The sequence below is a fragment of the Echinococcus granulosus genome, assembly GCF_000524195.1.
Source record: "Echinococcus granulosus chromosome Unknown EG_S00115, whole genome shotgun sequence".
Taxonomy (NCBI): Eukaryota; Metazoa; Platyhelminthes; class Cestoda; order Cyclophyllidea; family Taeniidae; genus Echinococcus; species Echinococcus granulosus.
In genome coordinates, this window is record NW_020170495.1 from 104,175 (window position 1) to 118,863 (window position 14,689).

General features: G+C 40.7%; 1 protein-coding gene across 1 annotated transcript in view; it reads left to right on the plus strand. All coding sequences in view use genetic code 11, as the record gives it.

Annotated features, from left to right (window-relative positions):
- Positions 1-14,689, plus strand: part of EGR_08679 (Cytosolic carboxypeptidase) — a gene marked incomplete at both ends in the record, with an annotated part of 36,300 nt that overhangs the window by 7,313 nt on the left and 14,298 nt on the right. The window contains 8 exons of the mRNA XM_024497928.1: positions 7,035-7,181; positions 8,574-8,979; positions 11,009-11,160; positions 11,739-11,947; positions 12,018-12,197; positions 12,595-13,015; positions 13,452-13,697; positions 14,131-14,302. Coding sequence (XP_024347653.1) covers positions 7,035-7,181; positions 8,574-8,979; positions 11,009-11,160; positions 11,739-11,947; positions 12,018-12,197; positions 12,595-13,015; positions 13,452-13,697; positions 14,131-14,302 — 1,933 coding nt within the window. The remainder of the gene's footprint in view (positions 1-7,034; positions 7,182-8,573; positions 8,980-11,008; positions 11,161-11,738; positions 11,948-12,017; positions 12,198-12,594; positions 13,016-13,451; positions 13,698-14,130; positions 14,303-14,689) is intronic.

Below are 14,689 nucleotides of genomic sequence, written 5' to 3' on the forward strand. Positions count from 1 at the left end.
AATGGTAGCTGATTTATGGATAATCTTAACAAAAGTTTGCTTCTAATTTGCCATTATAAAAGTTTACCCTTACTTTTCTCGAAGTGGACTAAGTTAATGCAAAATCTAATTTATTTCTCCCGTTGTATCTTTGGAACATCACTTCTACCGCTTCTCTTGTTATTTTTTATGTTAAAGTTAACGATAAATCATACCTTTTTGGCCTTCATTCCCACGTATCCTTAATTCTAGTTTTTGCGCTACTTGCATCACCTACTGCAACTCATGGGAACTTGGGAAACTCATGTAATTGTGTACACGGATGCACTGTAAAGTACGGACATGCGTCAGTCAGTCAGTCGTTAGGGTCTTTTATTGTACTTTATACTTTCGCTTATCCTCATATTATAAAGTGGTGGCTACACCTAGGAATGTAATCCCAGGTGCAATAGCACAATGTACCACCCGAAATCGAAATATTTGAATTTAGTGCTGAGTCAGACGGATAGGTCTTGTTCAGAAAGACCTTTTTTGGTGATAAACAAGAAGTGTGTGTCTATTTGGATATTAAGTCGACATTAACCTGTCTAGAGAGCTCCTCAGTAACGTTTGAAATCGGTGGTGATGAGACGGTCTGTTTGCACCTATAGCAACTTGAAAGGGAAAGTCGTGGGAACTGCGCAAATGGATCCCTCCCATCTGACCATCCCTCGCCCCATTACGCTCTCTGCGCTTCTGAGGCCTTCACCATTTCATCCCCAGAAGACTAAACTTTTTATATGTGTCATGCATTGAAAACACAATTGTTTACTTCCCGAAGTCCGAAGAATTAAGAACTTCTCAAAAACATTCAAGATGAATGAGTAGGCCAGAAAGAGGCTCGCTTTCAAGAGGCGACACTGTGCAAGGCCTTAACCCTTATAGCGCTAAACCTAGCCTTGAGAAGATTCACGCTTTAGTTTGGGGGGAGAAAGTACTACCTCATCCTCATCCTTTTTTACTTGGCATTGGATCATGGCTTGAGTTTATGCAAGTAAAAGTAGTCGAGAAATGAGAATGAGCTGAAATCGGAGGTGGTTGGGAGTTGAAATTTTTCCAGTGTTTCATAAACAAAACTTTTTGTAATCGTGGAATTTCCAGCAAGCTTGGGTCTCATTGGGGAAAAGGTTATGAATGGCAGCTACAATAAGTCAAATACTCTTAGGAGATTTACACAGTTTTCTGATTTTTGTTGTAGAAACTGCTTGGAATTGTTTGGTCACTTTATAGAAGGAAAGCAAAGTGTAAAACAAGGAAAGAAAAGTTTCCTGATTTGGAGTATCATACCATCGAGTATTTTGGCTTGAGTCTTCCTGACTCAGTCCTTTTCTTAATCATTGAATGTATGCTGGACACTCCGAGCATTGTGATACTGGTGGTTTTGACTCCCGCAAAGGCTAATTTCATTTAACTTGAAGGTTTCCTCAAGTGGGCATGCTGTCATTTCCTCCAGAAATGTACACATGCATCCCTCGGTACTGAAATCAAACCAGTGGATGAATAATGTAGTTTAATTCTCATAACTATCAAAATAATTTATAAAGTAGAGTGAATTTTTGTGTTCCATGCTGGTGCCCCCTGATAGCACAGCATATTTCTTTGCGCAAGTGAACTTTCTGTCATTTGTTTCCGTTCATGAAGGCCAGAAACAGGGGCAGAGCTCGAAGCGCTACCAATTCTTTTCACTTTTTTAATCTTAATGGAAAAGAGATGAGTTAATGATTACTTCATGGCTTTCGACCTTCACCTAATTTTGAAATGACGTTGCTTTTGTCCATGATTTACGCAAAATTCATTCATTGCATTTGAGTTACTTGGACATCTTATGCAACATATCCATAACACTAAAATTTGAGTTAATTGGCGATCTGATCATGATCTCAGCTTTATCAATCTTCGAATTCCCACTCTTTCTCCTAGACTGTGAGTTGTGTGAATTTCTACTGGCCTTGCCCCCTTTAACGGTTAAAATTTACGAACTTTCTAGTTATCATTTCTCAGTATTAATGCCTTTTTCCCTATAGTAAGGGTCATGCTTTCCTCACGCATTATTTGGTCGAGTTTCTTTCAAAGGTGAGTCTCTCCTGAGAGTCTAGATTCCTCATTCTGAAGGTACTCTAACCATCCAGCTCTCCCTTTCTATTATCCTTGGAATATTACCTTCCTCAAGTCTCTGTGGAGGAATAAATGGCGCCTGATGGTCAAAGTCTGCTTTATTATTTTTCCCCTTTTTATCCCAGTGTAGAAACTCTAGTTTCTTTGCGTGATTCGCACGAATTTGGGACTTTTTTAATTATTTTCTTTTACCTTTGCACTTTCTGCCTTTCACTAGTTCGGAAAAAACAATTTTTACACAAATAGGCAATGCGGATATTTGTTTTCTTGCCAACTTTACATGATGTATTGGAATGAGAATTGGGCATGTCTGTATAATAACATCCACCAAATTAACATTTGCCACTTAGCAATAGCATCATATGGATGAAAATACGATAGTATTCAATGTTGATTACAATTGCAGAATTGTGCAGGGAACGACGTGAATTGGTTCACTTCTCTACCAGCACGAATTCGTCCCGCGTAACTTTAGTGTGGAGATTCTCCTCTTTCCCTCAAAGTTAACTACCTCGATCAAATATGGTCGATTATAAAAAGGGGGCAATAAATTCCCTTTCCTCTCTATAGATCTACTTAGCTATCATGAATGACCTCGAGTGATGGTAGGGTTCAAGTAAGGTCGGCTTCTTTTTAGTTCTGGCGTGTCATCGGTCGGCATCGCTCATCTAACCTTTGAAATCGGAAAGTGAGGCCTTGATTTGTAAAACTGACTAGCGCTCCCTACTAAACTTAAAAGTGATGATGGAAATTTGACTATTTGTGTCAAAAATTTGTCGATCCCTTAGTATAAATTTGGCATTTTGTCGCAAAAAACGTTTGGCAAATTATTAGTAAACGAAAGATTCATCTCTGTATTTGCTTCCATCCTAACCTGCTGTTGGTTAGTTTTAACAAGCTCAAAATTTTCTTTTCCACTTTGGAATCTTCGTTCACCATCGGCGTGATGAGTTCATGCTTGAAGCCAATTTTGAGTCAAAGATTCGGCATTGAACTTTACTTGTTTATGTATGAAGCATCTTATGCTACAAAATCTGGTAAATTTTTTTCCACTTGCTCTATTTGCACATTGTTTTAACTCCTTAACTAAGGATAATTAAGCGTTTGTGAACAAAGAAGTTTAAGCCTATCATTTAGAATCTCGAGAAATATTTATGCCTCCAAAGCGTGACTTCTTCACTGTACTTTAAAGAACTTAGATTACTTTAGAAAATTACCTCTGAATGTACTTATTTGCTTGAAACTCGTACTTTCTTACCGGCAAATATCCTAACTCGACTACACAAATATATTTTCATCTTAGAGCTTACTTATCAATGCCGTCAAATAGCACTTTTAATAGCCTGTTCGTTTTTCATCGTCTACAGTTTTTGCTAAAAGAATTCATCTAGATTACGGCAATTCTCGTTTGAATTATTCCATTTTTAAGCTGATTCACATTTCAAAGAAAAATATAACATCGTAAATCGGCTTTCACAACAGACTTAGATTACTTGCGTATCTACGTTAGCATTAGTATTTCCTGCATTATGAACCGATTTAGTGTCACAATTTCACGATTTTATCGTAAAAATCACTTTGGGTTACTTTGATGTTTTTTTTAGTTCACGTTGGCGCTTGTTAATCTGGGCATCTTAACTGTGATGGATCTTTTGGGGACTTGGGGACATGATGCATGTCCAGCATTTGCGATTTTCCCATCAAACTTTTGTTTCCTTTGAGCGGTTTCTATGATTAAAGAGCCCATTGTTCGCGGCATTCATGTGCTGTTGAATTTAGTCAAAGCTCTTTTTGCGAAAATTAGGAAAAAATCTCATTTTCACTTTTCATAGCCTAGCTGCGTCAAAACTTGGTTCTCGAGTCTAACTAGTTTGAGTGCTCTCAAGCACTGAGAATAAAGTAAACGTCTCCCTCTTTTAGGAGTTATTCTTCTTGAAGTAATCGACATCTGGTGTATGGGGTGACTTGTCTTGATGTAGCGGATTTTTTTATTTTAAAATACTAATTTGCATCCAGTTGCATCGAGTGAAGCTAATTGAAATGTGAACTAATCTTTACATAGATTACAAATTATTCGTTTTCTTTTCAGTCTCTCTGTCCTCATGTCTGAAAGCTAAAATTAGGTCGAACAGAGGGTAAACTTCGTCCATTTCGGTGGCATCTTAATCTCAATTTCGAAAGATCACCTAAATGTTTGAAATCTGCATGCTAGCAATAATTTGTTACCTTCAAAGTGGGTTGTCTGCTTAAAATTCTGTTGTTTTCATTAAAAGTTGGAATTCATCACCTAAAAGCTGCCTAATTTATAACTAAACTTGTTAGTTATTAATACAAAGAGCCTTAAGTGGTCCTGGTCTTTGTCTTGAGAAAGAGCCTTAAACCATGCGCATGATTAATGAATCCATTAGTTATTTCAACGTCATTTCAGCCCTAGCCAGAGCCACGGATTAGGCAGTCTTAGAACAGAATCCCCTTTCTTCCATTTGCTTGGGTTATGCAACTTAGAGAACTTGGAAGTTCTCCCTTATTAGGTAAATATCAAATCCCCATTAGTCAAGCTGTTCATTACTCAGTGATTTTGATTATATTAATAGAAGTGTGCTTTAATAAGTGATACTTCATTGTCTAGTTGGAGCAGTTGTTTTTGTTGAAAAGGTTTTAAGAATAGCGCCTAAATTAGCATCATTATTATTCACATTGAAAGGGTGATTTTTGTACCTTTTGTTATGGTGCGGGCTGAAAATGAATTGGCTTATGCATGTCAGCGCTTCTTCATGTGATGCTCTTTACCACGCACCTTTTATCAAATCTTTATTCATAACTTTTGAAAAATCCTGCCGTTTGTGAATTCTATTTGGACGTAGCTTTGCCTGCACAATTCGAATGGAGTGATGTAGGGCCCATCTACGGATTTGCAGTTCATTATTGAGCAGCATTTCGAGTGTTCGTTGGACTCTTAGTAAGATACTACCATGGAAAGAGGCTTATTGCTGCCCCATGTAGCCACGCCGCTAAGGTAGAAGTACAACCTATGGAATTGGAAGGCCCCGCCTAGTTAGAACGCATGGTTAAACTACTGCCTCACCGCATAGCCTCTTCTTTTGATCGTTGTCCCTGCCGCTTTCCTTGGTCACTCTTCTGCCTCGGCAACTTCAATGCAGTCAGTTCTTTAAAATCCACCTACGAGTCTGGAATGGTAGTCAAAAGACTCTGACAGAGTTGAGAAAGTATTACTGGGGCATTTTGTTAATTTCATTACATCCGAGGTTTCTCCCCTCCCCCCTTGAGGAAGGGAGATCCAATACCTACCTACTGTCCGAGGCTGGGTGATTCTACAAAGAAAGCTTGTTTCACTTGTCGATTGTTTTTCGTAGGAAAAGAAATTAGAGCCATTTAAACACCAATATCGGTATAAGAAACTTCTAATTTCTTTTTTTTCAACAAAACATAAGCCTGTTGCTAGCTCTAGCTACATCCTCATCTGTACCACTTCCATTTCCAACCAAATGTTGGTTTAATGCTGAAACAATTGGTGAGAATCGTTTGGAATACGGGTGAGGCAGTATCACCAACCCATCCAGACTAAGACCCAAGTCTTCCCACGAGTGAGTTTTGCACTATGAGGTGTAAAGTCTTGCATTACCTTGCCAACAGAAGGCTTTATTCGGCTGATTAAAGATGTATCTGTACTACTTGTACAGAACAAAAGGGGTCTTCTCTCTTCAGCACATATCAATCAGGAGATGACGTGGCAGGTAGTAAGTGAATCGTTTGGTGGTAATCAGTAATGCGTTCGTTTTCTCAGCTAAATTTGCAACAAAATGCCACCTCATCACAATTCAGTTGATCACTGCGCAGACACTCGAAAAGTTACAAAAGCTTTTTCATTATCGTACGTGGAAGGAGTAAAAAACTGATTGAAGTGGACCTCCAAGCTCACTGCCATTTGGTAATATATGTGGGACGGGTCCATTTGCTTAGCTTTTAGGCCTTTTGTGGCTGATGTTGATGGCAACCAACTACTTTATTATTAATGGAAAACGGTACCTGGTTCTTTTTTTCTGGACGAGATTCAAACAAATGTGTATCACTTCCGATCGGCACCTCCTTCTGATGCCATGTAGAAATTTTGATGAGAACTTTCTTCAGCTCTGCACCACTATTTGTAAAGCGGACAAGCTCTAATATGGCAGTCAACAGGGGTCAAAATTAGGTAGCAAATAACAGAAAAGGTGTAATAAGGGATGCAGTAGTTATGACAAGCTGACACTTGTCTATCCATGCCTTATAATTCATGCATTAATGCAAACAATCAATTGTATTTAATAAGTCTTTTCAAGCTGTTGCCAAAAACCTTCCTTTATCCCTAACCAATCTGTTTGCAACACACTAATCGGAGCAAATACAATTGTTGTAACCGAGATGAAGGGCTATTCACTGATGGCGAAGGTGTCAACATAGAATAGTCATTAAAATTGCATCCTTTAGTAGCTGGATGGAATAGTCCGTGCTAGTGCTGCTCCGAAGTGTTTTCGTTAGATTACGAAATGTCACATATGGCAGAAGTGGTGTCATAAGCTTAACACGTGAAACACGAATGTATTTGTGTTCCAACAATAATAGTCTAGAGGATTCGAATTCGCATAATGTGTTGATTTCTGTTTGTTAGTTTCCTTGCCCTTAAATGCTATGAAGGGTAAGCCAGAAGTCAGCAATTCCTAGGCGTTATTTTGAACTTTCTGTTTTGTCCATTTTCGAAGTGGCTAAGTGATTCAGGCAGATGTTGTCCACAAAGCGCTTTGGAGGCGAAAATGAAACTGATTGAAGTTCTTGTGACTGGTCCCCACTCAAGGTTACCCCCTTCAAATATGATAATCGTCCTTTCTTTTTTCTCCTCTTAGGACACAATGTGGTTCGGGCCTCAGGTGCGGGAGCAGTTCCACTCCTCCTTGAACTCTTTTTGGGTCTTCATCGCTATGACAGCAGTGGGCAGCTCGTTGATCTGCAATTCCTCGCCCTAACTTCTTTGCAAATGCTTACGGATCTGCGTAAGTGAAAGCTTGGTTGTATTTACGGCTAGCAGTTGAGATTTTTTTACAAGAGAACGTGAAAAAATGTACTTATAACTGTCAGATATGTCTCTAACCGTCTCTTCGTCCTTATTCAATCGCTTTCCCAATCCACTGATCCATCTCGACTGCATAATTTTGCTCATTCATCCCTCCTGATTTCCTTTATTCGTTCGTACTTGGTTCATTTATTTCAGATGCACGACTGAATCTGATCCATCATTACTCCATCTATCTGCACATCAATCTATCCTTCATTCATCTCTAGGCCACCCATTTCCAGTTCATCAATTCATCTCTACTTAATTCTTCAATTCATCAATCCATCCTTGGTATACATCTAGTCGGAAATCCTACTTCTACTCATTCCTGATCAACCGTGGATCCATACTTTCAACCTTGCATCTTAAATTCCCCTATTCTATCATCCATCCGACCATCAACTTATCTTTTTATTAATTCATTCATTCCAGTTTAGTCTGTCTATCCCCACTCGTTATCCAACCGTCTAGCTCATATCCTATCATTTGCCTCTGTTTCCTCACTCATTTATCCCAGTTCCGTATGTTCATTCATCCTTAGTCATTCCATCTTGAGTATATCTATCCCCTATTCATTCATTAACATATTCCTTGCGCCTATCGTCAATATTTTTATTGCGATTAGTTCCTCACAAATTTATTTCGGTCACTTAAATCTGGTTCTGGACTATTAGCGAGGTCGAGGTGTTTACTACAAGTCAATGCGCTTTTTATAGTCTCCTCACTATGCATCTTCACATGTTTGACTATCCATTTTTCCATAGTTTTTTTACATAATTCAAATCAGAATCGTTGTTGTTGAATCAGGCTTGCTTGGTGCGCTGCCGCAAATATAATGTGTTAACCATGCTAGGGCATCTACGGTACGCTAACGTCGTGAACGATTATGTTGACTGTTTCCCCAAAAGGAATACTTGTTTGCCGTGTAATATCTTTACAGGACAGGCTGTGTCTCGAATAGGCATCCATCACCTCCCTGGTTGTGGGATGGAGACTTTCACGACCTAGACCGTCACTGACATGTACACGACCGTCTTTGAAAGGCTACCATCACTCAAACAAATGTCCTAACCCTGAGAGGCTAGGCACTACACCTAAAGTGGTCTCTGCAAGTCAATCTCCGCAGATTTGCTGTTCTCTGCATCCACTCGTTACTACCGTAACCTCCCGTCTTGATGTAACGGTGCTTAGATTGGACTGACCTGGCCCACGCGCGATAAGTGCGCTGGCTACCAATGATCACAAAGGGATACACTTGTTATTTACCTTTTGACTCGAACGTAATTTCACTGTCGAGGGTTCCATACTTAATGGTCTTTTCTTTTCACAGGGGCCGGAAGACGTGCTATTGTCTCCGCTGGTGGCCTTTTTGCCCTATTCTCGCTTTGCGCTAGTAAAATGAATATCAAAGTGCCTTCAACACCATCGTTAATAGCATCAAAAACTGAATCAAAAACCGTGAGTCGCCAGCAAGAGACTTTGCCAATACCGTCTGCTGCCTCCCTTGCCTCATCCTCGGCGTCAATGTCGTCTTCCTCGTCTCCTTCTTCTTCACGTTCGACGTTGTCATTAGCAACGACAGGTGAAGAGAGGGGACTAGAGCAGTTTCAGGAGCGCCACCTGGAATTGGTGTTGAACGGGGCTTGTGACCTTCTGCGTCGATGTTGTCCATACGCTCCACTTCCGATCCACCCGGCTGAACCTATTCTGAGGATTATTTTCAACAATGAGGGTCAGTTTGGTTTCTTTTTGCACGCTTAATTTTGCTTTCTATGATTAAATGATGTTAAAGTTGAATTTTGAAATGACCCTTGTTTGCAAATCACCCCATCTCATATCGCTTCACTTATCAAACAAAGGAATTTCATGCCTGGGCGCGTAATGTGGCTGCCCCGGTCTGGTGAGCCAACTATCCTTGGGTTTTGCAAACAAGAATTATCACTTTCCGAGGCAAAGATGACTAAAAAACCTTGCGCAAATTTCACCGAGGAGGAAGGAGCAGTTTCATACAATGCTCCAGATGTCACAAGGATAAAGAAAGAAGTCGTCGTCGTCTGCAAGCAAATTGGAAAATTCGAAAATACTTATAACGCCGGCGTGATGGATTCGGGATTCTTCGGACGTCCAGCTGACTCTGGGGCCAACTATCAAGAATAAAAGAGGAACCTTTGAATCCATTCACGAAAACCGAACTTCAGTAGTTTGTGTCGAGGCTTCGGAAAATATGGAATTGCCTGTTGGGTCTGCCTATGTCCTAGAGTGCAATACTTTGAGTCCTTCACTTTCTGCTAATCTTGATCTTTTCATTCTCGATGTCAGGACAGAGGAACGAAAATAGTTGATTTTAATTTTTCAATCCTAGAACTGGTTACCATGTAACGTAGAGATCAGTAGATTGATGGATGGATGACCGATTGATGTTGAATCCCACTTTGAATTGACGGTTCGTTTTATCAAGTTGGCAATCCGCGATTAAATTTTGGGAACTTAACTGCGATACTTATTCTGGTAAACTGTTTATGGAAAGATATTTAAGCAATACATTCTCGATGATGCAACGAATTTTGGTAATGCCCCACTTGAATTAGTATATTTTGCTATTTTTAGGTAAATCACAGAGGATTGCCAAGTAAACGTTGTCTCTGCTTTCACCTTCATAACTTCGTTGCATTGTTTCATTGGTTTTCCTTGACGATTGCACTTCATGGGAACGATTAAATTTAGTTTTACAAATGCTAGCTCAAATCTCTAACATATTGACAAGGAAGGCAAGGGTAATCCCCGCTACCCATGTGTCGTATTTGTGTCGCTACCTAGAAGGGCTTCCAAGACTAACCTGAGTTGCCTTTCATGGCTGGGTCACAAATTTGCTTACATTGGAACCACTATTGTTGGTCCGTTTCATGATATAATTAAATGAGTTTTGGAAGCGAAATTGTTTCAAAAAGCCATCATCCATCTCCATTTCATCTCTTTTGATTACGAGCAGTGCTTGCATTGTTTTTTGTTGATTTTTTCAAGTTACTCCTTTTTGCCTTCATCTTCAAATAAATCTATCCCATCTTTAACTCTCGTAAAGGCTTCAGCTCCGAAATTGGAATGGTTTTGAGTTCAGCGTAAGTGCATGTCGTAATCCCAGCCAGAAGGTTAGTAAGGTGAAGGCTTTAGGGCGGAGGTCTTCCGACATGAGTACACCCGTGATGCGATATTTGCGTACGTCTCTGCCGTGTTTTGTGTGCTTAATCACACGGACGGTCACCATCCTTGGTCATTTTTGTCATTTTGAATGACATTGACCTTGGCACACACAAAGGCTATTACCACTTTATATTGGTTAATCAGAAGGTACTCAATTGGAGCTCGAACCTCGACACGTGTAAAAGGCAACCAGCACAAGTTTCTATAAAATTGAGCAGAAATGTCTTTCTGGGATGGTAAAAATACCCAGAAACGTTGTAGCTACTTTGCAGGGCCCCTTGTTCTTTCATTTTGATTTTAACTTACTGGATGACCTGATTTAGCCATTAGTCGATCGTTGTTTAGTCTTTCCCATGACCTTTATGAAAAACCTTTGGAAGATAGGCTGAAAGTCCAAAGAATTTCCTTTACCTATCTCAGTCAAAATTCAGGTTAATTTACCGTCGGCCGTTATTTCACCTGAATATACCTTTGTGTTCTTGGTGTTTTTTTTTTTATTTTTCCCCTTTCCCATTGGAAGTTTAGACAGCTTCTTGAGAACAATATCCCTCCATTCGCTCTACTTAGGGCTGCCACCTTGAAGCCCCCTTTGCCTGGTGAAGAGGGCGAAGTTGTTGAATGTGAAGCGCCCAACGAGACACCACATCATCAAGTGAGGCCGCGACGTAGTAAAAGCTGCCAGCAAGTGCCCAACATCAACAGAAATTCAAAGTCTTCTGGTTAGCACGTGTTTCGTTTGTTGGCTGTCCACTTGTTTGCGTGTTGAAGGTGGTAATATCGAGATCCACACGGCATTGATTCTCCAACCTGGCTGCCTGAATTTTCAGATCACGTCATTTATGGTGTCAGGATGTCTAAAACGTGTTAAATGGGCACTTTGCTTTCCTTACTTTGCATTTTTTGAAGCCGAATCACGTTTAACAAAGGAAACTGTTGGAAGTCTTATGATTATTTCTGCTTTTGCCCCTGCAAATTTTGGTCTCATTATTGAGTGGAGCTTTGGCTAGAAGAGGTGCACTTATTTCGATGTTGAAATACCTTCTAAGTCCCCAGATTCTTGTTGGAATCGGCGGGTGAACTGAAGATTTAGATAATAATTTTTCAATCATTTGATAAATGCAGGTCACTTTGAGGTGAAAATTGACTAGGCATTGCAAATATTCTTAAATTCACTAACTACATTTAAATCGGATTTTCACGTTCCACTGAACCGATTTGACAGGTAGACTTTGCTCATTGTTTCATTAAAAATTGTCTTTGGAGCTGGTTTGGTTTTTGTCTCCTTTTTTCCCAATAGGTTCCAATCGCGTTGCGCCGGAGTTCGGTAAACCAGGTCCTAAATTTTCTACAAAGGTTACCCTTTGCTCAAAGAAGAACAAAAAGCGTCATAAGACGTTACTTCGCGATTCCGTCGAGCGTAAATCCGTCAACAATCCAATCACCGTCTCTCCACTAGCTGGCGATCTACTACCAGGCGTCTCTTGTTCTTCCACTGGTATGGTCGCTGTAAGTTACGACATCTCTACCTAATCAGCTTCCTTCCTCTGCGTACTCCACGACATGTTGAATCTTCCAGCCAGCTCATGAACAATCTTCGCCCTCCAAAGCACAACTGGAGTCCACCCTTGCCGCATTGCGTTTGGAGGGTTTGGTGGATGTATTAGAAATTGGACATTCTTCTTCAGCCGGTGATTTGCTCTTTTGGGATACCAATGTTTCTGGCAATGCTGGAGGCCAAACTAAGAAAGTTGTAAAGGTGAGAAAGTTCTTTTTCGAATGGTCAGCAAAGCTCCGCTTCTTAATTTGGTATGATCTTTACCAGGATCTATCTCCGAGGAAAATTGACCATCACAGCCCACAGGAGATACGTTCCATTTAAAGTTGTCAAAAAGCACGTGTCACGTAAATTTTTACTCAGTTCAGGATGAAATACTTGACGATTCTTGTATCTATTCATTTGATTGAAGATGGAAGGGGCTGGTAAATTCTGACCACTTAAAGCTCCTTTGAAGTTAACGATAGGGAAGACTCTAATTCTAAATCTTCCTCCACTATTTCGACGGTTGACATAAAAATTGACCCTAAAATCTGCATAAGAGGGACTTTATTTGTCGATCTGAATGTTCGTCTAAATTCTTACTCATCCCTTTTAGCGTTTCAGAGCAAAATCCCTGCAAAAGGTGCCCGCCCCATCATTTGATAGTCCCCTTAAATCCATTCGCTCGTCACGCCGCCCTGAGAAAATTCAGGAATCCGCTAACAACGAGGATGACGACGAAGAAGGAGTTGAACCCGACGTCGAAGATGACGAAGTGGTCGCCGCGGTGGAAGCCGATCTGGAGGATGATAGACGCTGTGAGGAGGAGGATTCGAGTAGCGCTTGCGCGACTCCTGACATGGCTGATGGATTGGAAGACGTCGGTTTGGCACCGAGTTTGTTTGGACTCGCGGAGCTTATGGAAAGTCATGGAAGCTTCTTCCCAGAGTGGACAGAGCTCCCGGGACTTGTAGATTATCTCGTGCCACCGATGAAAGAAAGCACGGCAGAATCGTCAAAAGACAATCTTTACGAAGGTTTGCTTACTCTTTTTGATGCATTCACACAACCCGGGAGGTGATTTACCTTATCCGACTTTTGCTTTTGGTCCTCAATGGAACCGGAGTGCAGATTCCAGGTTGTGTACTGTCAGTTAGCAATGTTTTTGTCACCGTTAATGTTCATGGGAATACACTTAGTCTGTGTTACAGAAGTCCATTTACATTGACAACAAACTTTTGTTTAAAAGTGGCACAAAAGGTGTGTGTCTGCCCGTCAAAACCTCTTGATTTCCCGGCCTAAGTAGACACCTCGTTGTCAAAGTAGATCCTTGTGGATATACGTCCATGCTTTGATGCCTTGATATCAGTTTCTACTAGCCCTTTTTAATTGTCTTGATTGCAATTTTTTTACAAGTTGCATGCAAAATCTGAAGGCTTTTTAATTACCTCAAACCTCGTCACTCTTTTGTAGAAATGATATCAGCTGCCCGGGAAGCCACTTCGACACCATCTCGCTACCTCATCGCGGCCCGCAACGTCCGCAGCGCTCTGGACTATGCTCTACGTCAAGCTGAGAAGATGGTCGCTTACCCAGATCTTATTAATGCCACTGGTCCTGACTTTTGTGAACCTCTTCACTCCCCCCGCCTCCACAATCAGACATTGGTTCCACCTTTCTCCCATGGAGATGCGCCTGATGCGGTACAAGCGGAATCAGGTTAGGAACTAATGCCAGACTGGGACTTTTGAATAATAAGATGGCGGTCCTTCAGACAGCAATAACGTGTGTTCTATCACTACCTGAAACGGCCGACATGTACTTCGTGCATGACTCAATCCAGTCCAGACGCCGTTAATCAAGATGGCGGGCAGCGCATATATAAAATAGTGTTGATGAAAGAAGGTGTTAAGTCTGCCGCTTAACAGCAAAACACGTCGGCCATCGAAGCTCTTTGTCGTGGTGGCTCCCATCTCACTCTACAGGCATTCCATCCGTAGTATGTCTGATCGAATCATCACCAGGAAACGCAATAAGTCATAAAATTTCGAATTTTTTTTATTAACTGGATTAGACTTGTGCTCCCTTCACCCTTCCCTTACTGTCTATGACTTTCATGAATCTCGAATTTTTGTGCTTTTGATAATTTTAGGCTCAGTGATTTCGAATTTCGTGATTCCTTTGTCACTGGATGATGTGAGGAGGGTAGTGGACAGCGAGGACTTGATCGAGCGGGTGGTCTTTGATTTAGACGAATTGATAACCCAGGAACGAGGCGTGGAGGCGCGAACTGGAAGTGTGTTGAGTAATTCGGATGAGCTTTTGTGAGTTGACTTTGTCTTTTGGGTTATCCATTCGTCTATCCCTCTATCTGATTTAGTTCCACGCGTCCATTCATTTAAGCTGTTATTGGCACAATTGTCACTTTAGACTTTACATGCTTATTCCTTGAACAATTCATCCAAGTGTCCACTCCAGATCTACCCATTTGTTTATCCATTATTTGTTTGTAGATTGTAACTCTACGTTCACACCACTATCCGTGGACTTGGTAATCATTTTTCATGGGTCCATTAATGTCTATGCAACTATTCACCTACTCGTATTTCTAGTCATTTTTTTGTTTAATTTCATGCATTTAACTGCGTATTCTGAATTCACCCATTCACACGCTTTTAATTCATCTACCTCCCTAGACCTTTTAACTCCTT